Source organism: Eulemur rufifrons, chromosome 24, assembly GCF_041146395.1.
Source record: "Eulemur rufifrons isolate Redbay chromosome 24, OSU_ERuf_1, whole genome shotgun sequence".
In the NCBI taxonomy this organism is placed as follows: domain Eukaryota; kingdom Metazoa; phylum Chordata; class Mammalia; order Primates; family Lemuridae; genus Eulemur; species Eulemur rufifrons.
Window position 1 is genome coordinate 11699965 of NC_091006.1, and position 26641 is coordinate 11726605.

Sequence of the window (26641 nt, forward strand, 5' to 3'; positions counted from 1 at the left end):
TATATACACACACAGGCCCCTCCCTCCAAGGCGTGGCTGGGCTCTCAGAGGTAGTGGAGGGTGAGTGGGGGCGCTGGAATGTGAGAAGTTGCAGGTTCAAAATGTGCCTCCTCCAGCTAAGCCTTGGGACTTAAACCCCAAACTTCTCCCCTCGCTTCTCCAAGCCTCCAGAATGAGCGTCCTCCCATGAGCCTGGGCGGAGAAACCAACCAGGACAGGTGTGCGCCCTTGTCACACGCACCTGTTCCTCCCCGCTGGGGCTGAGCGTGACTCCCTGAGGGCTGCGCGGAAGGGCCAAGATCTAGGACTTCCTGGGCTAGATCAGCCTCCTTCCGCGGGTCCCCAGGGAGGGTAAGTGCTGAGGCCCTGGGGCGCGGGGAAGGGAGACTTATCGGACAGAGCCAGGCTGGGTGTCTGGGGAGAAAGATCTTAACTTTCCTAGAAGAATGGTCACCGGGGTGGTCCCCCTGGCGGCGGTGCAGATGGTGACTAACAGGGACGAGCTGGGGCAGTGGGGTAACCACAGGGTTGTTCCCCAGAGGAGGAGCCGGGGAGGCCCCTGGCGGGGAGGAGGAGGCTGAGCTACTGGGGACACAGGACCGGGGAGATCAGACCCCAGGAGAGAGAGGCTGAGTCCCAGGACAGGAGGCTGAGTCGGGAGGGCAAAGGAGCCGAGGGTCCGAGAGCAGGTGCGGCCGAGGCCCCGCCACCCCTCCCCGGGGGCGGGGGCGGCCGCGTCCCCGCGGAGGCCCTAGAAGCCCCGGATGTGGCAGTACGCCTCGAGGCTGGCGAAGAGGATGTAGAGGAGCCAGAGGCCCAGGAAGAGCGCGGTGGTGGCGAGCTTGGGTCCGCGCGGGCCGCCCAGCTCGCCGCCGATGTGCGGCCGGCGCCGGTACAGCAGCACGGCGATGCCCACGAAGGCGAAGACGGTGAAGAGCGTGACGGAGAAGGCCAGCGTGCCGGTGCGCACCTCGAAGGGGCGGCCCTGCACCGCCCAGTACACGGCGGCCACCGACCAGGCCACGCCCAGGCCCAGGAACACGTTCACCGCGTTGGAGCCGGTCACGTTGCCGATGGACGCGTCCGCGCACTGGTCCTGCAGCGCCGCCACCTTGCTGGCAAACGTGTCTGTGGGGGCAGAGACACGCGAGTCGGACGGGCTCCGCGCGCCACCCACACGACCGGCATCGCCTGGCGCCCGTCGCCTGCTGTCCCTAGGACCCCAGTTTCTGCGGCCGCCCCCCATTCCCGGAGCTCTGTGCGGGCAGTGTGGGCTAGCGGCCCCCGACCCCACCCAAGAGGCAGGGTCCGTCGCCACCTGTCTGCTCGCCCAGCCCCCTGCTTTCCGAGGGACCTGCCTGCCCTGAGCGGGACCCGCTGTCTGTTTTCTAGGGGATTTACGAGACTTGCTTCCTGCTTTCGATGTGACCTGCCTTCTGTCGGACTCGGTGCCCGATTTTTGCGGAACCCGCCACCTGCATTCTGCGGGACCCACTGATGGGAATCACCGTCCGATTCCACGAACCCACTGGCTGGTTTTCTACGAGCCCAGCCATCCCACTGCCGCCTGGCGGGACAGAAACAAGTGCCAGACCGCATCCACGCGCACCCCTTTCCTGTCGGTCCCCGCACTGGGTCCTATCAGGCGCACAGCCTGGTTTCTGTGGCCTCCCCAAATCCCGGACATCTTGCTAACTCAGGTCTCCGGTGTGGGGGGCAGGCATGAGAAAGCCGCAGGTGAGACCCCCGCCCCACTGCCTGCTCTCTGGGCCTACAGCGCCACCACCTGGCTGGTGAACGCATTGACAGGGAAAACAAAGGTTTCAGCCCCTCCACACCTGTTCTTCCCACTCCTGTAAGAATTTCGGTCTTGCCACCTTGTTTCTAAGGGACCCTCCCTGGGTTTATTTGGGAAGAGGGGGTCATGGCCGTTGTGTTTCAATGGGACACACCCTTTAGTCTCGGAGGCCCGGCCACCTGATTTCTGTGGCAGCCCCTCGTCTAACATCCGGTTTGCAATTAGTTAAGTCTTTGAGACGCGGCCCTGGCTCTGGTTCCGCCTGCCGGCACGGTTCTATGGAATCTCTGTCTGGTTTCTTGGGGGAGGGGGCATTAACATCTTGTTTCTGTGGACGCACTGAGTGGTTTCTATGATGTCCCCAACTTCTTTCTAGGGGACCCCTCTCCCGACACCTGTCTCTTCCATGCCCAGCCCCCTTCTTTCTGTGGAATCCATTGTCTGGTTCCTCCCTTTTCCCGACGCTTTAATTCTGTGGGACATTCCACCTGGTCGCTTGTGGGGAGGGTTCAGGTCACACCTTGCATCTTGGGAGGACCCGCTGGCTGGCTTGTATTTCTCTGGGACCCTCCACTGCCCTGTGTCTGCAGCATCTTTGCCTTGTGCTGCCCCCGCCAGGCTTCTCTGAGACCCCCGCCCCCAACAAGCAGCCTCCCGGGGTGTTACCAGGGATGGAGGTGCCCAGGGCCACGAAGACAACAGCGTTGACAGAGTCCTTGAGGCCAACGGTGCAGCCAAAGTGGGAGGCGAGGTCCCCAATGAGGGCAGTGAGCAGGCCGATGACCAGGATGCAGACACCAAAGCAGGCCCAGCCATGGCAGTACTCGGTGGGGGGCACGCAGGCAAACAGCACCTTCCAGAACACCGTCAGGAAGTGCATCACGTAGTCGAAGCAGGATGGCAGCCGCTCCTCCCGGGACCCGTCCTCCTCCTCCTCCTCGTCCCCTGTGGGCACACGACCCAGCTGGGGCACACACCCATACCTCCTTCTTCCTCGCCTACAGAGGCCCCATTTTAATTTCCAGACAGCAAGTCCCACGTAACCAATTACCTTCCCAGAATCCCTTGCAGCTAGGTGTGGCCATGTCAGCAGCCACACAGATACTTTCCCAGAATCCCTTGCAGCTAGGAGGATAAACAGGCCTAGGTAAAAAAAATATTTACTTTCCCAGAATCCCTTGAAGCTAGAGGAGGCCATGTGTGCCCAGCTAAAAATATTCAGCTTCCCAGGATCCTTTGCTGCTGGAGACAGCCATATGACTAGCTAAAAATATTCCTTTTCCCAGAAGCCTTTACAGCTACTGAAAGCCATGTCCATAGCTAGAAATATTCACTTCCTCAGATTCACTGCAGCTGACTGTAGCCACGTGCTCCACTCAGTGTACTTATTCTCCCAGAATCCCTTGCAGCTAGAGAGCCATATACCCAGCTAAAATTAGTCACTTTCCCAGAGTCCCTGGAGGCTAGCAACAGCCATGTCCTTAGATAAAAATACAGTATTCACTTTCCAAGAATTCCTTGCAGCTAGCAGTGGCCATCTGACCCAGTCTGGCAATGAGACATATACACAGGGCTTCTGGAAAGCTCTAGCTTTCCTGATATGGGCGTTGTGTTATAGATGAGTTTGCTGAGCTTTGTAAAGGAAGCTTCATGCTTAGAGTTGAATCACCTATTTTGACCTAATTTGACCTGCTTTTGACCTGCAGTGACTTCTGAAATGTGAAAGCACAAATGAAATGTTTTGTCTACCTCACCCTAAACTGAAAAGCATAAGGTGATGTGTGAGAAGCAGTGTGCCAAGCATTGCATCTGGAGGGATGCTGATGAGAAATATTGTCGCCCCATCCAGTCCCTCAGAGAGCCAGGGAGTAAAAGCCAGGACGGCCACCAATCATGAAGCCACTTCCCAGGTTCAACCTGAAGGCTCCTGGACTTGCTCTCTCCAAGAAACGCCAGAATGTCAGCAAGCAGAGGCCACCTGGTGGCAGTGCAGGCAGAGAGAGACTGACCAGTTCCAGGGGTTCAGGTCATATGTCCCTTTCTCACTTTTCTAGGCTTACTTAGCCACTTGGCTTGTTAAAGAAAGAAATGCTTGGATTTGTAAATGCTTAACCAAGTGGTTTGTGTGGTTTCTTGGTTCTGCTTGCTACATCTCAAGAATGAAGTTTTTCCTGTGACCCCAACTACAATGGAATTAGAAACTAAAACTGCAAACCGAAACTCAACAGGCACACGGACCCTTCCCGCCTTCCCGTTTCCTCTGTCTTCCCGCTTGGAATACAGACGTGAGGGGCGGCAGCCCTCTTGCAACCACGAGGGCGAAAGCTGAGAGTGGGAAGGAGAAATAAAGGAGGAGATTTTGTGATTCTTAGTGACATGACTGAGCTGCTGCACCAACTCATCGCCCACGATGGATTCTTTTTGCGCCATGAGAAAAATAAACTTGAATGTGCCTTAAGCCACTTGTGGTTGAGTTTGCTGCTGCTTGCTACCAAATGCGTCCTTAACTGAACTACTGTGAGACATGGCTGAGGTCAGAGCAGGGAGGCCATGCTCTCTGGGAGCGAGGGGGCTGTATCACTGCATCACTTGGGGCTTCTCCTTGCCCTGCTCCAAATCCTACCTTGGCTCCCTATTGCCCTCAAACCCAGGCCTACACTCCTGGGCTTGGTCTCTGCTCACTTGTGCAGCCTCTCCCATTTAAAGGGAGGCTTGTGGTTACACCTGTGATCCTAGAGCTACCTTTCTGGTGTCAAACCCTGGATCTGCCCTCTGAGGCTCCAGGTGCCTATCTGGGAAGTGGGAGTAATCGTCGGACCTGCCTCATTAGAAGGTGATGACCACATGAGTCAGTTCGTGCAAAATGCTCTCAGCAGAGCCTTGCACGTCTCCAATGTTGCCATTATTGCTTTGGTCCTTATTGCTGAAAGCCCTTTCAGTGCTTGGGGGGATTCAAAGATGCCCCAAGCCAATCCAGCCTGCAAAGAGCTGACAGTCTAGGAAGAGGGGTAAAGGCAATACAAAAGTGCCTGCACGTGCCAGCTGGGACACGATTCATCCCTACGGGAGCGAGAAGTGCCCTTCTCCGCCTTCTCTGTGAGCCCCTCCAGCAGCTCTGGGCTCACAAGCATCAAAAAGTGCATGCTGGGCTGGGGGCGGTGGCTCACGCCTGTAATCCTAGCACTCTGGGAGGCCGAAGCGGGTGGATCGCTCGAGGTCAGGAGACCAGCCTGAGCAAGAGCGAGACCCCGTCTCTACTAAAAATAGAAAGAAATGATTTGGACAGCTAAAAAAATATGTATAGAGAAAAAAAATTAGCCAGGCATGGTGGCACATGCCTGTAGTCCCAGCTACTTGGGAGGCTGAGGAGGAGGATCACTTGAACCCAGGAGTTTGAGGTTGCTGTGAGCTAGGCTGACACCACGGCACTCACTCTAGCCTGGGCAACACAGCGAGACTCTGTCAAAAAAAAAAAAAAAAAAAAAAAGAAAGGCGCGTGCTGGACAGAGTGCAGGGTGATCAAGCACCAATCCGGACACTGGGGGAACAGGAATCAAATGGGTTCACAGGGAAACGAACTCTCAGCCATACCTGGCACTCAAGACATGACAGTGTCGCCATCTTCATCATCATCATGGTTCTTACTGTCCCTGTGATCACTCTGGCTGTCAGTCTCCCTCCACGCCAACAGCGCTCTCATCTAGCCACCTGGCGTCTGTGGATCTGCAACCTGACACACGCTGGGCCTCCGTGGCCACCACCTCACGCCTTGTTCCAGTTTTGCTTCACTCGCCCTCCGGCTCAGCTCCAAGAGCCCCTTTTCTGGCTCCCCATTGTTGCTGGAATGGAGCTCCAAACGAGATGGCAGGGCCCACCCCCTGCAGTCACTACAGCCTCCGCCCACACCCCGCACTCTCTCCACTGTCCCCCACAAGCTCCCTCCTTCTCCAGGGCTCCTCCCATCCAGAACTCTCCATGGCTCCCTAGTGTGTTTGAAATAACACCCAAGCCCCCTACGGTGGCCTGCAAGGACCTGTGTGGTCGGGACTCTGCTGACTTTCAGCCTCATCTTATACCTCTTCCCCACACCCCAAACTAGGTGCCCTCCCCAAATGTGCCATAATCTTGCACATGTCTAGACTTCTGTGCTTGGCTTCCCTTCCGCCTGGAACGCCCTCCCTGTCTTCTCCCTGCTCCTGGCTGGCAGTTATTCCGATCTGAAGACCCCGCTCAGGTGCCACCTCCTCCAGGAAGCTCTCCCTGGCCTCCAGGCTGGACCAGGCACCCCAGCTGGGCTCTCCATGGGGGTCCCTGCCTCAGCCCTGCCCACTCTAGGTTGCCATTCTCCCTGACACATCTGTCCCCCTTACTTGACTGTAAGCTCCATGAGGACAGGGCCAGGGCTGTCTCGGCCACCTCTGTGTCCCTAGCATTGTCCCCCTCAGAATATGTTGAGAGAATGTGGCTTCTGAGGGCGATGTCATTTTGCTTGTATTAGGCCTACAGTCTGGTGTCTCTGCCCGCCACCCGGCTTCGTCCGTCTCCGAAGCCCGGTTTCTTTTGCTACTACTCGACAGTTTCTTCCCAACCACAATTCCTATGTGCTTTCAGGCCTCCCGTAAGGAAACCTGATGTTGTATGAGATGGAAACCCTGAGCTCTGGACTCCCTGCGGGACTTCAGGCCAGTCCCTCTTCTCCCTCTGAGCCTCAGTTTCCCCAATCTGTATCACAGAGGCCCAATGTTGGCCTCCAAGACAGTCTGTGAATCTAAGTGGCATAGTGTCTCTGGCCACAAGGGGGCAGTGCGGGCCTGTCTGAGGCAAAGGAGGGTGGGGACCCGCGCAGGTGGGAGACAGCTGGGTGCCCTGGCGACTGTCTCCATGGCAACAGAGGAGCCAGGCTCTGGGGAAGCCACACCATTTAACCTGTTCCCACCTCCAACTGCCTAACACGGGTAGAAAGCCCAGGCGGGACCCCTCTTTTCTGGGTGTACGTCCTCGTGTGTCAGCCTCTCCTGTTGGCATCTCCTCCTATCCTTTCCTTTGTCTTTCTGTACCTCTCTGTTTCTTTATCTTCGTGTCTGTGTCTCTCGGTGGTGTCTTTCCTGCCATCGTTCTTTTCTCTGTCGCCTTGTTCTTCTCTCCCAGTCCCTCTTTCCCGCCCGTCTTTCCATCCGTTTCTCCTCCTTTCTCTGCATCTCGTTCTCTCTCTCTCTTCTCTCTCCTCCCTCCCCACTTACCTGCGCTCACCGTAATTGCCTCTAAAAACTGTTCCCTCCACGAATGGGTCCCGATTACCAAGGCCAAGTTCGTTTTCTTGATGAGTTTATCCACCGTGTTCTGGGGATGAGAGGGCGGAGAGACCATTGCGCCTGAGCAACCCAGGGCAGCTACACGAGGGGCGCTGGGGCTGGGGGCTCACACCTACGCCCAGGGGTCCTCAACCTTCCACACCCCAGTCCTGCCAGCCAGCAACGAAGCAGGGGCCGCGCCCTGTCCGTGGTGCTGAGGAGGGGCCCTTCGTCACCCTGTCCTTGGGACCCTCGGGGCTCCTCTCTTCCCAGGCCCACCCCAAGGAAATGACCCAGGCCGGATCCCAGGAAGGTGAGGTCCCAGCAGGTCACCTTAAAGTCATACGACTCCTCAATGATGACCTCCAGCCGGCAGTTTTCCCCAAGAACTGGCTTGCCCATCTCTGCTATCCTCCGAGCCTCCTCCTCCTCGGCCGTCAGTTTCCTGTCCCCGTCCCCTGCAGCACGAGAGACTAGAGTTAGACTCCCAGGAGACCTACCTAACTGGGCCTGCGACACTTTCGCTACCTGTTCCCACAGATGGAGAAAACCTATCTGTTCTCTGGGAAACCTCTGTGGTGACTCCTCCCAGCTCCCACCTGACCACCCTGTCCCTCAGCCCATAGGCTGGTCCGTGAAGCTTAGTTGGTGGGCTCTTGGGTTCATGTGATGAAGGCTGTGTGACCTTGGGCAATGCCTTAGCCTCTCTATGCCTCAGTTTTCAAATCTGTAAAACGGGCACAATAACAGTACCTACCTCATAAGGTGGTTGTGAGAGTTAAATGAGTTAATTCATGTGAAGAGGTTAGAACAGTGCCCAGCACATAACAAATATAAATATTATGTTCTTTATTATCACCATCATCATCATCATCACCACCACCCTACCCTGGTGGGAAGAGGCCTGGTCTCTACATCCAAGCTCTAGAAACATCCTAGAGGGTGTCTTAGGTGGTGAGGAAACAGGAAGATACAAATCTCGGACCCAGACCCACCTAGATCCTGGCCCTGAGCTCACCTATCTCCCCAGGGTGTGCTGACCCTTCGCTCCAAGCCCAGTACAGCCCACCCCTACCCCTGGTCCACAGCTCTGAGCTTCTCACTGTGACCCCAAATGTAAACCCATCACCAACACTGACTCCAAACCCCAACCTTCAACCCCGGATCTGACCTCCACCCAATCCTAACCCTAAACCCCAGTCCCAACTCTAGTACTCACCATAACTCGGGCCACCAATAACCTGAAGCCAAATCCCAAACTCCAACTCCAGACCTAACTCCAGTCCTACGCCAAACCCCAAACCTCAGTCCCAACTCCCCAGCTCTGACACCATCACTAACAGAGAACTTGGCCAAGTGGCAAAGACTGTTATGTGATCACCTGAACCTGTTTTTGTCCCTTCCTGGGCAAAGCGCTGAACTACATTTCCCAGCCTTCCTTGCAGCTGGGTGTGGCCATGTGACTGAATTAGACAATGGAATGTGCACGAAGCCAGGGACCGTCCCTCCAGGCTAAGCCCCCGCAAATCTCCCATGTGATTCTCCAGACTCTCGCCCGCTTTGCCAGCTGGAAGCAGAGTCCAGACATAATGCCAATGCTCCGTGGCACAGTGGAGCCACAAGATGGGATGGCCGTGTGGCAGAAGAAAGCCACCCACCCACCGTAAACACTCTTAAAAAACTTTGCCAGAGAAGGAAATAACTTTTTTTGGTCTTAGTTAAGCTACTGAGATTGGCAGGTCTATTTGTTCCAGCAGCTTATTTACTTACCCTAACGAACTAATACAATTTTTAGTCTAACCCTAATCCTAACCCTAAGCCCAAATTCTGACCTTGACTCCCAAACTACTGTCACGATCTACAAGCCACTGACCCTAGTCCCCACTCTCACCCCACTCTCTGACCTGTCCCCAGTTCTGACCAAAATCCCTCGAACTCCATTACTCATCTCAAACTCCAACCTTGGCTTTGACCTAAATCTGACCCTAACTCTAAGCTGGTCCTACCACAAGCCCGGAAAACCACCTCCACCGTAACTCTAACTTTGACCCAGTCCTAACGCTGGTCTCAAATCCCAACCCCAAACCTGATTCCTTCTGACTCCACCACAATCCCAGATCCGACCTTATGACTTACTCTTCCCCCAACCTTGACCACAGACGTGATCTTGACCTCCAGACCTCTAACTGTAACCCCAAACTCCCACTGGCCCCACCAACTCTAAGGCCAGCTCCAACCCTCACCCAGCCCTGAATCTGACTTCATCTCACCTCCAGCCTGCCTCCAACCTGACCCGGAAGTGCAGCTCTGGGGGTCTGACCCTCCCCGAGGCCCTCCCTACTCAAAGCCCAGAGGTGACTCCACTCACCTTGATTGAGTAGCAGAGCTGGGGAGAGACAGAGACAGGGAGACAGTGAGATCACTTCCCTGGGAAGCTCTGGGTTCGCGAGCTCGGAGGAGCACCCACAGTTAGGCCCCCGCAGGTCCCCCAGCCCCGGACCCCTTACCTCTCCCACAGCCCACGGGTCACCCCTCACCTGAAATCCCTCGCTTAAGCCACTGGGGCTGGCCCAGCTCGATGAAGAAATTATCCTTTTTCTCATATTCCTCGTCATCCACTATCTTCACCTGAAGAGTTTTCCTGGGCAAGGCGTGGGGCAGAACACCCAGATAAGGCCCCTCCCCAGAGTCGCTTGAGCACCCCCTCTGCCCCCGGCTCCGTAACCTCATGTAATCCTCGCATCCACCCCAGAGGAAGCTCTATTATTACCTGCATTTGACACAGGCAGGCCGAGACACCGGCGAGCAAGCCGGGATTTATTAAAGTGAAGCAACATGAGCTCACGGATGAGACCGGATTTGAGCTTATGTGTGTCAGAATCCGGAGTCTTAACCACTCCACTCCAGCCCAGCGACCATCACCTCCCACCTGGACAACTGCAGTCGCCTCCTAAACAGTCCTAGGCTTCAGCTCCACCTCCTACAGTCTGTTCTCCCAACAGCAGCCAGAGTGATCCCAATAAAACCAAAATCGGATCGGGTTCCTCCCCTGCGCAAGACACTGGCATGGTGCCCATCTCGCTCAGAATAAAAGCCAAAGAATGGCCCACAAGGCCCCATGCAATCTGACCCTTGTTCCCTTTCTGGCCCTCTTGCTATTTCAGGCCTGCTGGTGCCTCAGGGCCTTTGCACTGGCTGTTGCCCCTGCCTAGGACACTCTTCCCCGAGTCTCACGCCCTCAGTTCCTCCAGTGCTCTGTTCAAACCTGACTTTCTCAATAATGCCCACTCCCACCCCCTTATTTAATACTGAAATCCACCCCTGCCCCCACCCCAGCACTCCTAGCCCCCTTACCCAGTTCTGTCTTCTTTGTTCCATATCACTAGCACACCATCCAATATGTTTATTTTTATTGTTTATTGTTTGCCAATCACCTCCCCACCTCAAAATTTAAGTTCTACCAGGTAAACTCATGTATGTTCTTTGCTGTATCCCCACACTTAGAACAGAGCCTGGCATATATAGTCTGCCCTCCATAAATATTTTGTTAAATCCTTCAGCACAGAAAACCCTCAGCTTCCTGCCCTCTGTCCTGACCACATTTGGAGGGTGAACCGAGTGCCAAGCCATTTTCTCAGCATCTCCACTCCCATGGTAACCAGGGAGTGGCAGGGAACAGCAGAAATTACCTGTCCCCTGCACCCCCTCGATCGCAAAGACGCACAACCCCAGAATGCCCACAGCTCTGCCGCTAGCGACTTTCGGCTGCAGGGACCATGTAGTCCCACAAGGCCTGGCCCCAGAACCCAGAAACACAAACACCCAGCCTACACAGTCACCCAATCGAGGAAGCACAGCCGCTCACACCGCCCACACCCACACGCCACCACACTCCGCAGCCAGTCCCCATGCAGTGGCAAAATTGCACAGACCAGATGCCAGTCAGTTAGCACGACACCCCCACCACAGCCTCGGCGACATCGCCACCCTGCAGACCCCCACGGTGGTATCACGTAGACGCTCCTTCCTTCCATCTCGCTCTTTGCGCCTCTTGGTGTCTCTGTTTATTCCCTTCCTTGCCTCTCTCTGAATCTCTGTCCCTACATTTCCCATGTTCCTTTTTCTCTCCACCTTTCTCTCAGCCTATCTCTCCATCTCTCTGACTTTCTGCCTCTCTCGTTCTCCAAGTCCCTCTCTCTGTCTCCAACAGTCTCTCTCTCTCTCTGTCTCAGTGTCTCCCCATTTCTCTGCCCTTCTTTATTCTATTCTTCTCTCCCCATCTCTGTCTCTCAATATCCAAAGAATGGAATAACCAAACCCAACACAATCCAAAGAGAAGGGTTTCAATCAGACAGTCACTCAACACACGCATCTCAACACACAAACATGCACAGGCCACAGTGACAGCTGTGCAATGACAGGCACACATAAGACGGTCATGTGAGGACATACGTCCACCTCCACCCTCCTGTTTTCAGGGTATTTTAAATTTTCTGTGGGTGGAAAGAAATAGCTGCCCTCAACCTGGGGAGTGGGCTTTGGAGCTGTCCGTGGTGCTGAAATTGCGCGGCAAGGAGGGGGTCTCCTAGGACACGCTCCTCATACACCCCAACACACACACACAGCTGCTGACACAGTGATACACTGACAGAGTGACACACACACACCTCCGCCACACACTCTCACAGACATGCCGAGATCCACTGACACACGGTGACTGACAGGCAGCGACACACGTCAACTGGCACCCAGGCAGGAATGCCCTCAGGGGACCCAGAAAAAGGAGAATCCCAACTGGCAGGGAACAGCAAGAGGGACTCAAGATAGACAAGGGCAGGACTTCCTGAGATCAAAAGGTCTGGAGATCATATCCAGACTGCCCCCCTTGTTTCCTGGAAGCTCCACTCTTTCGCCACTCACCCCCAACCCAGGCCTCTGGTCTCTGACCCTGTCTCCTTCTCATTCTGTCTCCGCTTGCTCTTGCTGACCCAAACCCTCTTTTCTCTCTGCAGCGTCATGAGGATCTCTCCTCCCCTGGGCCTGAGTTTCCCTTCTGCGTGTCTGCCTGCATCTCCCCCGCATCTCTCTACCTTCCGGCCCTCCTTGATCTGCCTCCCAACCTCTCTCTCTCCCCCTCTCTTGATGTATCTTTGTCTCTCACTTTCCTTCTCCCTTTGTCTCTAAGTTCCTGTCTTTTTGTGTGTCTCTCTCTTGTTCTCTGTCCCTCTGTTCTGTCTCTCTCTCTTTCTCTGACTCTGTTACTGTCTTCAACTCTACCTGCCTCTGTCCCTTTCTCTGGGTCTCTCTCTATCTCTCTGTCTCTATGTCTGTCTTTCTATCTCTCTATATCCCTGCCACCCCATCTCTGGATTTCTCTCCTCCATCTCTGTGTTGATCCTGCCCAGGCCTCCCCTCCAGACTGGCTGCTTCAAAACACCTCTAATTAGCGCCTGCCCGTCAGAGGAAGGATGTGTTTCCCTTAACGCTAATTAGCCTCCTGTTCTCTGTCTCCTGAAGCCACAGCTGGAAGCTTGGGCGGGGGCGGGGGCGGGGGGCGGGGGGGAGAGAGGGAGTCCCAGCCTGGGGAAGCCGTGTGGGGGAGAAGAGGGCCTGTGGGGTTGCAGCAGCAGGAGGGAAGCAGGTTGGACTACAGGAAGGACCGGAACAAGCAGAAAGTCAACTCTCCCCATTCCCCCTGCCTCTTGAGTGTGAGAAACGGGGCTGGGATGGTGTGTGTCCCCCCCCAGCCCCCAACTCAGCTCTCATCAATCCCAAGACAGAGACCAAGCCAGAGAGAGAGATGGAAAGATGGAGAGCTTGTGACTGAACTAGAACCTAGTCAGAGAGCTGGATACTGGGAACAGAGGCCCAGAGACAGGTCGCGGAGGGAGCGAAAGGTGCAGAGATGCCAAGGGAGGGATGGAGGGACAGGGAAAGCGACGAGAAGCTGGGGCTGCCCGAGGCGGAGGCGCAGAGGCTGGGAGGAGGCGGCAGAGGGGAGCGCGGTGGGGGCTCCGCTTGAGTGGGAGGCGCGTGGGCGGCACGGAGGAGGGAGCCAGACGGGCGTGCGGGGGCGGAAGGGAGCGGGCAGAGGCGGGGGAGGCGCGTCTGCGTTCCGGGCAGGCGGGTGGGGGAGGTGAGGCCGCGGGCACACACAGGGGGACTCCGGCCTCCGCGTGAGGGGGTGGCCAGGGGTCTGGGCGTGAGCACAGCGGTGACTCTGTGTTAGTGCACGCGTCTGTGACTGTGTGCCTGTATGTGGCCGTGTGTCCATGTGTGTCCTTATACATGGCTTTGTGTCAATCTGCGTGTCTGTGCACCCAGCCCCCGTCTCCCAAAGCGCAGCCCTTTAGTTCCCCCAGTGTCTCTCCGGGCCATACCCCCACCTTCCCAGACCCCCATATTCCCACACCGTCTTTTCCCAAAGCCTCGCCCACATTTCCCCCGGGTACCCCGCTATTTCCTCAGGTTCTTTCTCAAGCCTACAAGCCCCGCCCCTTACCTAGCTCCGCCTCCCAGGCCACACCCCTCTCCTTAGGCACCGCCTTCTTTTGAAGTCTCTTTCTATTTTCTTGGGTCCCCGCCCAGATGGCACACATCGCCTTAGGCCTTGCGCCTTCTCCATCCCACATACACCTTCCGACCTCAACAGGACTGTCCTCCGTCTTCCCTGGGCCCCTCTCATCAAGACACACTCCGTCTCCCCCAGCTGGCAATTAAGGCCCAACACCCCTGTCCCCAGGCCCCTACCCCATCTCCTCTCCCGTCTCCTCACCTCATCCACCCTTCCTCCCTGGGTCCTTCTCACCTCCACGCCCGCATCTAGGCCCTGCCCCGCCTCTGCATTTCACCAGGCCCCGCCCAGCCCGAGGCCCCGCCTCTGCATTGCTCCAGGCCCCGCCCCAACGCCCCACCCAGCTCGAGGCCCCGCCTCTGCATTTCACCAGGCCCCACCCAGTTCTAGGCCCCGCCCCTGTATCTCACCAGGCCCCTCCCCCAACGCCCCGCCCAGCTCGAGGCCCCGCCTCTGCATTGCTCCAGGCCCCGCCCCCAGCCGGCCGGCGCGCTCACATGGTCTCGTCGTCGCCGAACTCGAGCTCGCCGCACGCGTCCTCGTAGTGCACGCCGCCGCCGCGCGCCGTGCCGTCCACCGTGCGGTAGGGCAGGCGCACGGTGCCGCGCGCGCCCGAGCTGCGCACGACGCGCACGTCCACCGTGCCCATGCACTCGCTCACGTGCAGCAGGCGGTCCTGGAAGGAGAAGATGCCCGCGTGGTCGTCGTCCAGGATGGTGACGGTGGCCAGCAGCGGCGCCACCAGCCGCCCCTTGGGCCGCCCGCTGTCGTCGGGCTCGAACATGCCCTGCGCGTCGCCCACGCGCAGGTTCAGCAGCCGCACGAAGAAGTGCTCGTCCTCCTCAAAGATGTCATCGTCGATGATGCCGATGCGCAGCTCCTTCTGCGTCTCGCCCGGCTTGAACACCAGCGTCCCCTCACTGCGGTGGGGTGGGGGAGAACCGGGTGAGGGTCGGTCAACGGCTGTGTGTCCGGAGGAGGGGTCAGTGCCACAGGAGGACACCCAAGTACGCGAGTGGACAGGCATTAAACAAGCAACACAGAGTGAACCAGGGGTGGGCGTCCCGGAGGAAGGGATGCAGAGTGGGAGCAAAACAGAGTTGGTCCCTCCCACCGTGGGACTCATGAGGATCAGAAGGGTGGGCATTAAACAGGTAATGATAAAGGTGAGATCAGGGCAGGCTTCCTGGAAGAGGCAACCGAATGCAGGAGGCATTAGTGCACAAGCATGCTCCAAGCAGGGGGAACAGCACATGCAAAGTCCAGAGTCCAGAGGGAAGCTGGAGTGCCCTACAGCCGTGCTTCTCAAACATTCATGTGCATGTGAAGCCCCTGGCAGATCTTGTTAAAAATGCAGATTCCGGTTCAGAAGCGCTTGGGTTTCTAGATTCTGCTTTTCTAACTAGCTCCAGGGGATGTGGATGGTCCTGATGACACTTTGAGTAGCAGGGATACAGGGCCCAGAAAGGACCTTGTCACACTTCTGATAAAATCTCTTCTGTGCTCCCAGGTGCCCCCAAGAGAAAGTCTCTTGATGCCTTAACTTGGCATCATTCATTCATTCAACAAACACTCCTAGAGCACCTGTTCTGTGCCTCGTGCTGAGTGGTGCTGGGGACACAGCAGTGACCAGGCCCTGTCCTCACGGGGTTCACAGCCCCATGGGCGAGCCAGGTGACAGTGACAATTACACATTTAATGATTTGATTACAGTTCATTCATTCAACAAATACTGACAAAACACCCGTTGTGTACCAGGCACTGTTCTAAGTGTTGGGGAAACAGCAGCAAAACCAGATCAGACAAAAATCCCTGCCCTGGTGGAGCTTCTGTTTTAGTGCAGGAGATTGAACAATAAACAAACATATCATGGTGATGGTGCTACCGAGAAAAACAGAGTGAAGGAGATAGGAAGTGCAGAGAGGGAGTTCTATTAGGGTGGCCATGGAGAGCCTTTCCAAGGAGGTGACATGTGAGCAGACCCCGGAAGGAGGGAGCCATGTGGAGGACATCTGGAGAAGAACATTCCTGGTTAGGGGAATAGGCAGTGCAAATGTCCTGGGGCAGGAGCTGACCTGGAGTGTTCAAGTAACAGCGGGGAGGCCAGAGTGGCTGCAGCAGAGGGAGAGAGGAGGAAAGAGTGGGAGATGACGTCACAGAGGGAACAGGGACAGATCTCATGGGGCCTTGGTGGGCCATGGTGAAGACTTCCAAGTTTACTCTGAGCAGAGGAGGGACGTGAGCTGGCTTAGCATTAAAAGAGCAACAGTTGTGTAAGTCTCTGAAGCACCTACAAGATGCTCTGTAAGGAGGTGTGGAGGGGACAAGGCAGCGACATCAGATTAGTTGGGGTGAAATTTTGAGATTTTTGAGGGGACAGGGAATGAGTGGGCTCCTCCCGGCAGGGCTGCAGACATCAACATGGCTCTGAGACGTTAATGAATCTCGAAAATCCATCATTTCCCCCCAGTCCCTCTCACCATGCAGGTAAGGGGTTCGGCACCGTTATGTGATCAGAAGTGTTCACTACATTATGGTCACCTTCATCATGAAAGGGTCCTTGGATCCAGATTTCTAAGAGAAGCCTAGCTGTGTGGGAGGGATGGGGGACCCCAAAGTTCTGGCACAAAGGGGATATAGAACCAGGTGACAAGACCTGGAGTGCAGGGACAAGGGGCTCCCCGTTGCTGCAGCCCTCAGCTTGGGGGACGCTGTGCATGGTGGCTAAGCACCCAGCCAGGTGGGCTGACCTGCTTCAAGCTCCAAGCCCAGCCGGGTCACCGTGCCAGTTGTGCGATCTCAGGCAGTTAGTATTGTGCAGCCCGCTCAGCCTCCATGTCCTTATCTGTAAAATGTAGCTAATGCAAAGAGGAGGTGTCTGCCCCGTGGCATTGTGGTAAGGATTGAGTTAATAAGGGGAGGCACTTGGAACAGGCCAGGGGCGGCATCCTGAGGCACAGCGAAAGCACTCAACAATGCTAGTGATATATGCATATTAATATTAGAATCTTAGAATCCTAAAGTCACAGGATGTTAGAAATTTAAACTGAAGGGACAGGTAGAATGTGGAGATTTTTAGCATCATCTCTGCCAAACAGTTAACCCAAAGATTTAGCACCGTCTTTACCAAACAATTAAACTGGACATCACCAGTAATGGTCGAGTAGACATCGTGTGCCTCGTCATACGATGCACCAGGGAAGACACAGCATCGCGCCCAGGGGATTCCTGCCGAAAGTGCACAACTTGAGTCTAATCATCAGGACACATCAGACGAACTCAAACTGAGCATTGTTCTAGTCACTGGCCTGTCATCTTCAAAAGTGTCAGGGTCACCAAAGTCAGAGGAAGGCTGAGAAACTGAGCCAGGCTGAAGAAGACTGAAGAGACATGACAACCGAATGCAACATGTGGTTCTGGACGGAATGGGAAGGAGGGGAGGAGTGACAAACAGTCGTAAAGGATGTCACAGGGACAACTGGGGCATCTATGGCCAAACCACCCTGAACGCGCCCGATCTCATCTGATCTCAGAAGCTAAGCAGGGTGGGGCCGGGTTCGTACTGGGATGGGAGGGACCACTCGGGAAGGATGCACATCATATTATGATTCTGTAGGAGATGGGAGAACGCCATTATTCTTAGGAGACGCATGCTCAGGTATTTGGGGGTGAAGGTCATGGCGTCTGCAGCTCACTTTGAGAGTGTCACAATTATTAATATTATTATATATTATAGAGAGGGAGTGGAAGCAAACAGGACAAGATGTGAACAATCCGTGATTGTGCGTGAAGGTTATATGAGAGTTCATCGAATCGTAGGAGTGAAATTTTTCAAAATAAAAAGTTGGGGAGAAAAACAATATGGGGATTTTAGAAGCCAGGTATGAGAATCATAGCAGACTAGATTCACAGGACTTGTGTTCCAACACTAGACACATAGAATCTAAGATAAAAATCTTAGAACCATCAAATCAGAGACTGGTCAGGGTTTGGATTAGAATACCAAACTGTTGGAATTCTGGAATCTTAGAACTTTACACCCTTAGTATGTTCGGATCACAGGGGCTTAGATGTCAGAATCTTGGAACAGCTATGCTGTTTGGGGCCTCAGAGATCACGTTTAATATGGAGAAACGAAGGCCCACACGGCTGCCCTCGCCCATACGGTACCTGTGGGCAAATTAGTAAAAGGCTTCTCTTCTTCAAGACACTTAACATATTTCCATGAGCCAAGAAATTGTCAGAATAGACATTCAAATCTACAACGTCCACTATGAATAGAGTTTCCTCAGATATAGTGCTCTTGTGCAGTGCGCAACCTCAACAACTACATGTGGCAGCCCGGCCTGTTCAGACCGAGGCAGGAGCTTGCCCCAGGTACAAAGGCCAGGGCTAAACCTGGACTGGAACCCAGGTCTCCTTCCTCCCAGGCCTGGGCCTAAGCTGCCTTGATAAGCAATGCCTGGCCTTGAATGTCTGTCTACTGGGACGGGAGATCAGAGACGGGTTGGACGGTGTCGACTCTTCCTAGCTCTTGGATGTGGAATCCAATTGGTGGCAATGAGCAGAATTTATTCTTTCACTTCAAACATCTTGGCCCTGTGGTCATTTTCAGGTGAAAAGGTGGCCTCTGATCCCAGCAGGTGACATCAGCACTCACTTCGTTCCACAAAGGCGCAGGGCTTCAGATTGGGGCAGTGTGTGCAGGAGCGGGAAAGCCAAGAGCTCTGTGAAAGCCAGCCCCGCTGTGCTGAAGCTTCCTCGAGTGAGGGCCACTAGGAGATGTGGGACAGGATGGAGGGAGCGACCAAGGGACCCCACGCTACAGGGGAACAAAGACCTGCGCACAGTTGCGCCCACTGAGGGGAAGCCGTGGCGGGCAGGGTGGGGAAGGCGGACGCGGGTGTGGACAGAAGGATCCTGGGCTGGCCGAGGCAGAGGGAAAGGCCTGCGGGTGTCCAGGGCAGTGGAAAGACGTGAAGAAGTGGCGGGGGCAGGGAGGGGACGCTGGCAGTGGTGGAACTAGAGCTCTGTGAAACAGAGGCGGAGCCCCAGAAGGAGAAGGATGAAAGGGGGACAGGACCGGCGGCTGCTTCACAGCAGAGCCAAAGATCTGCAGACAGCCCAGCCCTGGCATTTTTACATAATCTTGCAAATGGCCTGGCTTTCCCAGGAGAACATCAGCTCCACTGGGGCAGGGTCTTTGTGTGTTTTGTTCACCTCTAGTCATCACTGCCAGATCCGTTTTTGGCACACAGTAGACACAAAATAAATGTTATTATTACGGGAAATGGGAGACTTGTATCTGAATTAACAAAACATACTGCAAAGCTATAAGTCTTAAAAGAGTGTGGCATGGACAGAAGAAGTATAAACAGATGAAGAATTTTGTGAGCCACACGAGGACAGAGATTTTATCTATCTTGTTTACTGTTCTATGTTGAGCCCCTAGAAAAAGCATCTGGCACATAGTAGGTGCTCAGGAGGAATTGGTGAATGAGAGAATTTATCACCACTTCCTGTTTTTACATGTTTAGAAGTTCACACCCTCTTTGCAAGCCGAGGGCGGGGACCTCAACTGTCTTGTTCGCCATGGTATGCCCACCAGCATATAGTAGGTGCCCAATAAACATTTTTACTCTAGTAATGGTGGCATAGGGAGCCGGGCAGCAAGACATATAATGGAGCTATAATAATTAAAACAGTGTGGCGTCGGCACAAAGCCACAGGCAGATAAAGACTACAGGAGGGGCAGCGTGGAGACTGAGAGCTTGTCTTGTTCCGAGTGCCTGGCACATAGTAGGTGCTCACTAAAGGTTACTACTATGGTGAATGTAGTGGAACAGCCATTTTACCGGACAATAGAATACAGGAAAAAGCTGTGATATCGAAAACAGCATGATTTGGAACCAGAGCTGTGGATAATTATGACTGTCGGAGGGAAAATGAGAAGTGATTTTATCTATCACGTTCACTCGCCATTACATACACGCCTAGGACCGCCTGTGGCACAGAGTAGGTACTCAGTAAATTTTTTTTTACTCTTTTGTTTTTGTTTTCAGTGACAGGGTCTTGCTCTGTTGCCCAGGCTAGAGTGTAGTGGTGTGATCCTAGTTCACTGTACCAGCAAACTCCTGGGCTTAAGCAATCCGCCCACCTCCGCCAACCAAGTAGCTAGGACTACAGGCGTGTGTCACCACATCTGGCTAATTTATTTGATTTTATTTTTTGTAGAGACAAGGTCTTGTATAGTGCCCCGGCTGGTCTTGAACTCCTGGCCTTCAGCGATCCTCCCACCTTGGTCTGCCTCAGTGCTAGGGTTGCAGGTTTGAGCCACCACCCCTTGCAGACTTGTGAGGGGTTGGCTTGATCAACCAGGTAGTAAAACATACACTAAAGCTATAATAGCTAAAACAGTGTGGTTTTGACACAAGAAGCAATGAACAATATTGGAGGCACAGCGTAGGGGCAGGAACCTTCTCTGTCTTCAAATCTGGTACATAATGGGTGCTCAATAAGTGCTTTTACTACGGCTACGGGGTAGGGACAGTTATCTTCCCAGGTAACAGGACATACAATAAAATTATAGTGATTAAAACAGCATAGTTCTAGGACAAGAGGTACAGATAAACAATATTGGAGGCAAAATTTGAGTGCAGCAACTTGTCTTGCTCACTGTTATGTCCCAAATGCCTGGAATGGTGCCTGGCACATACTGGGTGCTTGAAAAATGTTATGTGTTACCAGACTGTGGGAGGAGACTTGTCCTCCAGGTAACAGAGCATGTGACAAAGCCCTAAGCACTAAAAGGACATGGTTGTGGAACAAGAGTTGTGACTCTGCATATTGGAGGGGCGGCATGAGCCCAGCACCTTGTCTTGGGCACCACATAAACATGTCACCTGATACGGTGACTGGCACCGGCTGACATGCCACAAATGTATTTACTCTCAGCAACAGGGAGAGGCCTATTCTATCAGGTAACACCGTTCATTAGAGCTATAATAGTTGACAGGGCGTGTTGTCAGGCACTAGAACCCACAGCCTGCCCACAGCCATGCTGTCCGGCTTGTCCAGCGGCTTGTGGCCAATGCCTAGAACAGCGTCTGGCACAAAGGAGGCTCTCGAGAATGAATGGATGCACCAATACTGCGGGTCTGCCCACCGCAGGGCAGGGAATCGCCCTGGAGGTAGCTGGGAGGCCATGAGCCCGGAGGCTGGGGGCTGCCTGAACGCACGACCTGCGCAGTCAGCTATCCGGCCCACCGCCCACCCGCGGCGGGACCCACCTGTACTCGTAGTCGGAGCCGGCCTTGGCGGAGCCGTCCTCGGTGCGGTAGTCCACGTAGAAGGTGCTGTTGCCCTCGCCGCCCTGGCAGGTGACGGACAGCAGCACGGAGCCGCAGTTCTCCAGGCAGTGGTAGAGGCTGGGCTCGAAGAAGATGCGGCTGGCGCCGTCGTCCTCGTCCTCGCCGGGGCCCTCGGCCGGGGAGGCCCTGCGCGACGCGTCCGCCGCGTGTCGCCGCAGCACGTTGCCCGCGCCGGTCATCAGCCGCGTGGCCTGGATGCGGTAGAAGGCGCGGCTCTTCTGCTGGTGCAGCAGCGCGTAGTAGTTGGCGATGCCCACCAGCTGCTCCAGGTCCTTGTCCGGGTGCTTCTGCTTGAGGTCCTTGAGGATCTGGATGACCTCGCGGCGGCTGGCGTCCAGCTCGCGGGCCTCCGCGGGGCTCGGGCCCAGGCCGCCCAGCTCGCCCGGCGCCTCGGCGCCCACGAACGTGCCGTCCAGCTCGATGCTCTTGGGGGGGTCGCCCTCGGCGCCGATGATGATGCCGCTGCGCGGGTCGGTGCGGTAGCGCTTGTACACGTACTTGTAGAAGAGCAGCCGCTTGTCGGCCATCCAGGCGAACACCACGCACACCGGGAAGAAGACCAGGGTCAGCAGCGCCTCCCACACCTGCGGGCGGCGCGGGCGTCAGGACCGCCGCGCCGGCAGGGGGCGCGCTCGGCCGCCCGGCCCTCCCCGCCCCGCCTGTGCCTTTGCGCTCCGTCCCTCCCTCCTCCCGCTCCACCTGTTTCCACCTCTGTCCCTCTCTTCTTGGCTCACTCTGTTTGGCTCGTCTCTCCCTCCTCCCCCCATTTCTCTCTCTCTCCCCCCCATTTCCTCCTTCCCATCTCTTTGTGCGTGTGAGTTCTCTCCCTGCCTGTCTCTCGCCTGGTCTCTCCACCCATCCACCCATCCACCCATCCACCCATCCACCCATCCACCCATCCACCCATCCACCCATCCACCTTTTACACGCTGAGAACCACGCGCAGCTGCCCAAGGTGCCAGAACCCCAGACATCCTCAGCCGCCACCAAGGGACAGACACATCCCACCCTATGGTCTCTGTCCCTGTGTCTCTTCCTGCCTCTCTCTCCCCCTCTATCTTTCTTCTCCCGGCGCATTTCTGCCCCCTCACCTGGGATGCCCCACCCCAAACCTCTCCTAAATGCACCCCCTTCCCCCACCCCCACCGGTGCCTCCTTAGCATTTGCCTGGTCCTCGGGAACAGGACTCTAACTCCAGTAGAGACACACGCTCGGCTCCCCGGCTCACAGCCTTGCAAAGTAGGTTGCCACGTTGAGCCAAGGCTCTACAAGAGGGATGGCTGGCCCTGGCTCTTGGTCTGTGACATGGGACATCTCCAACACGGAATGAATGGAGACATCCCTAGCACTCAGCGCCATCCGTTCCTGACACATGGAAAAGACTCAAGATGTGAAATTAACACTGTCATCATTATTAACCTAGGACTATTATCTTGGGCTCATTGAGGTCTAAGACACAGTCTGCAGGTGGCTGGCACACGCCTGGGCACACATGGGAAACAGCCACCAAGACGTGACAGTATGCCTTGAAGATATTCATATAAAGACTCAACCTTACATCTCTCATTAAAGATGAAGAAGAAAAGATTAAAGCATATTTACAATCAGATGGCCTCAGAAGTACCTTTAAAAAAGTGAGCCAGGTGGAAAAATATCTAAGATCCAATCGCCACATCCCTTTGTCACTGTGTTTACTGATGGCTCAGAGAAAAGGCAAGACTTGGAAACAGTAAAACTGCATAAAGCCACAAGGAAGGCTTGTGAAAAGAAGCCAGATGCCCAGCCCAAGCTGTGAAATGAACTCTGTCCTTTGTATGAATGGGACCTGCCACTATGTATGTTGTGGGAGATCTCTATTCATCAGGAGACAGTCCCACACACCTGAGATTTTCTTCCCTCCCTGCAGGTAAATAAAAGGTGATTCTAGCAGATGCACATTGTTCTAGAGCACCCACTGGGAACATGCACCAACTATGTGCCCACCCTGAGAGGGGACTTTGAAGTCTCAGTGGGGCAAGAGCACCCCTGAAAGGAGGTGTTGGAAATCTAAGGGTGTTCATGGGTTGCCGTCATAATTGGGGAGGTGGATATGGTCCTGGTCTTCTTCCTCTTTTTTTTTTTTTTGACAGAGTCTCACTCTGTTGCCTAGGCTAGAGTGCCATGGCATCAGCCTAGCTCACAGCAACCTCAAACTCCTGGGCTCAAGCAATTCTCCTGCCTCAGCCTCCCGAGTAGCTGGGACTACAGGCATGTGCCACCATGCCCGGCTAATTTTTTCTATATATATTTTTAGCTGTCCATCTAATTTCTTTCTATTTTTAGTAGAGATGGGGTCTTGCTCTTGCTCAGGCTGGTCTCGAACTCCTGAGCTCAAACGATCCGCCCGCCTCGGCCTCCCAGAGTGCTAGGATTATAGGCGTGAGCCACCGCGCCCGGCCGGTCCTGGTCCTTAATGGCCTGATGATATCCCATGACTCATGTGACAGTCCCACACAATACAGAATTGTCCCACACAATACAGAATTGTCCCATGTGCTGCCCCACTCACTTCCATGAAAACCCTTTTTGTAATAACTGGGGTCTAGCCAGCATGCAATTTATGCATGTAACAAAATTGCACTTGTACCCCATAATTTTTTAAGTTTTATTTATTTATTTTTGTAGAGACAGGGTCTCACTATGTTGCCCTGGCTGGTCTCAACTCTTGGCCTCAAGCGATCCTCCCACCTTGGCCTCCTGAAGTGCTGGGATTATAGGTGTGAGCCACTGGCCCAGACCTGTACCTCATAAATATATGCAAAAAAAAATTGGAGTCTAGAACTCGACTCTGTTTTATGCATACACTATTTAAAGTATTTTCCTGTATGATTTCACATAGGCCAAATACACTCATTTTTAATCTTGTGGCCATCCACTTCTCTGCCTCTGCCCATTCTTTCCTTTGTATCACAGTTTGGACATGACACTGACTGTCGGCAAGCCAAACGCATGGGCCAGTTCATGAATGGAAAGAACACCTAATATTTACTCTGTCCCAGGCAGATTGTTTGAAGCCCTTCCACACGGAGCGCTTCAGTTTGGCAGCGCTATGAGGTCAGCGATGCGATGACCCCCATTTTACAGGTGGGAAACTGAGGCACAGAGAAGGTAAGGAACCTGCCTGAGGTCACAGAGTTGACCAGCAGCAGAGGTAGCGTTTGAATCCAGGCCTCTGGTTTCAAGGTCTGTGAACCGAACCCTGAGGCTAGAAGACCTCTCTACTATTACCTAAGAATTTCACATCAGTGGAATAAAGGGGAGGTAACAAGATATTTGTTATAAAAAGGGGGGGGATGGATATGAAAGCTCAAGAAAGTTCACAGCAATTGTGGAGAAAATACAGAGCCTGACAGATTTTGGAACTGGTATCATCTTTACCTTGTGCCAGTTCTTCCAGTGCTTTAATGAAAATGGCCCCTCACTCAGGCCTCCATGTAACTTCTGGGGGACCCCTGCCCTTCTCACCCAGAGCTGTGGCGTTTTATACCCTCCCCCTGTTCCTTATGTCTCAGCCAGCTCCTTCTCAGAGGGAGCCATCTCCTCCACCCGATCCCTGCCCCACCTCTCACCCACGATGTCTAAAATTCTTTTTCACACCCTTGGTGTAAATCCGCCAAAGGCCATTTTGAAAGCCTAAGTCAGGACACCGTTCTTTTTAACAGCACCTTCAAGTATACGATGCATCATCCTGTGTACTTTTCCCCATGGCAGACGATGCATCATCCTGTGTACTTTTCCCCATGGCAGACGGGAAACTCAGAGGCCCAGTCAGGGGGCAGTGGCAGCAACCCTCTCTCCCTCTCTCATCCCCTGTCTTCGGGTGCCACTATCTTCCCCTTTCCTCACTGTGGTTTCTGATCCCTCCATTATTAATACGTATCATCTTTTATATATCATCCACAAAGCGTTTTTTTTTATATCTCTAGCCTCAGATTCTTCCTGGGAAGAAACTATAACTGGCAAAACCCGACGGGCGAAAATAGATTATACACGCGTGTGAATGAATCCTGGACACCCGCAAATAAATTATGCATGTGTGTGACTGAATGAGGCCAGGCCCATAAATAAATTATGCAAATGTGCGTGGCAGTCACGGGGCTGTGGGAAATAAATTAGGCAAATGTTGTAAAGGGAGCCTGTAGAGTATGCAGGTTAAGACACTGGACAGATGAGAGGCAAGTGATTATGGGAACGGAGGTGTAAATCATGCAGCTGTGGGCCTCAATTTGGTGTCACTATTGGAATAAATTATGCAGAGGAGTCATTGGGCTTCTATCTATGTTGGGTTGGATGGGAGTAAAAATTACACTGAAGTGACATAAATTATCCCAACATCGGAAATCAATTATGAATAATGAATGAATTATGCAAACCGTGATTGCATATCGGGCAAATACAGAGCTACATCATGCAGATGTGGGCATGTAGCTGTGCAAGCCCGTGGATAAATTATGCAAATTGCACCAAGTTACCCAAACCAATTAGCACTGTCAGAAAACACAAGGCTGGATTATGCAAGTGTAGTATGAATTATGCAAATGGAGGATGTTTTATGGCAAAAGCGGGAATAAATTATGCAAAAGACAGAGAGTGTAGGAAAACATGTGAACATACCTGGCATGCGTTACACAGATCACAGGAGTTCTGTTAGCACATACAGTGCTCTTTCACAGTGAGAGTTAAAAGGATTCCCTTCTGGGCGAGTATACTGTACTGCAAAACGGTGTCCCCTCTGGGCAGATGAGTGCTTTCTGCACCTTCCAGAGACATGGCTGGGTAGCACCAGCAGGACTCCAGTCCCTATAATCGGTGGCCCTCTCAGATGTGAGCGTGCATTTCTGCAAATACACACATCCAACATGCACCAAGAAAGTATCCACGGCTCCTTGCTTACCTGGACCACACCTGGGGAAAAGACAGCGAGGATGAGATAAAGCCAGACATAGGCGAAGATACTCCACGAGGCGGTGACAAAGAAGACTCTCAGATGCTTAATCTTGCGGCTCTCGCCAGCCGGGATGACGTAGATACACACGGCAATGACCACGAACATGTTAAAGGCAGCGCTCCCCACGATGGTGCCCGGGCCCAGCTCGCCCGCCTGGAAGTTGTGGCCGCAGACCTCGATGACTGACAGCAGGATCTCAGGCGCTGAGGAGCCCAGGGCCATGAGCGTGAGGTTGGACACCGTCTCGTTCCAGATGCGGACGGTGCCCACGCTGGTCTCGCCGTTGGCCTTGGTGATGGTGATCTCCTTCTCCTTCGACGTGATGACCTCGATGGCCGCCATGAAGCGGTCAGCGATGATGGACACGCCCAGGAACATGTAGACCATGGCCACAAAGTAGACCACTGCCCTTGCTGCCTTGTCACCCAGCGACGGGTCGTCGGGCTCCCACACGGGCAGCAAGACCCCCGGCTGGCAGCGGTTGGAGCCCTGGCAGCCCCCTGTGCTGGTATCGCTGTCATTGGCCGGGGGAGGCGGCAGGGAGGGGGTCGGGGTGGCCGCCCCGGAACATGGGGGAGCCCCCAGGAGGAGCGCGACCCCCACCAAGGCCAGGGGAGCCAT

The 26641-nt window shown here is 54.4% G+C and overlaps 1 protein-coding gene across 1 annotated transcript; it reads right to left on the reverse strand.

The window, feature by feature from the left end:
* Positions 1-751: 751 nt before the first annotated feature.
* Positions 752-26641, reverse strand: SLC8A2 (solute carrier family 8 member A2). The gene is made up of 9 exons (XM_069457523.1): positions 25967-26641; positions 20953-21617; positions 14161-14583; positions 9627-9730; positions 9458-9475; positions 7423-7547; positions 7039-7138; positions 2465-2743; positions 752-1128 (listed from the first exon to the last, which is right to left on the reverse strand). The coding sequence occupies exons 1-9, from the start codon at positions 26639-26641 to the stop codon at positions 752-754; spliced, it is 2766 nt and encodes a 921-aa protein (XP_069313624.1).

Bases quoted from the DNA above. Each gene is read 5' to 3' on its own strand.
- SLC8A2 (XM_069457523.1), bottom strand. From the start codon at position 26,641: ATGGCTCCCCTGGCCTTGGTGGGGGTCGCGCTCCTCCTGGGGGCTCCC. The intron at 14,584-20,952 runs GTGGGTCCCGCC...ACCCCACCGCAG, and splicing joins GGCTCCGACTACGAGTACAG to TGAGGGGACGCTGGTGTTCA. The intron at 9,731-14,160 runs GTGAGCGCGCCG...CGCCTTGCCCAG, and splicing joins TTCGGCGACGACGAGACCAT to GAAAACTCTTCAGGTGAAGA.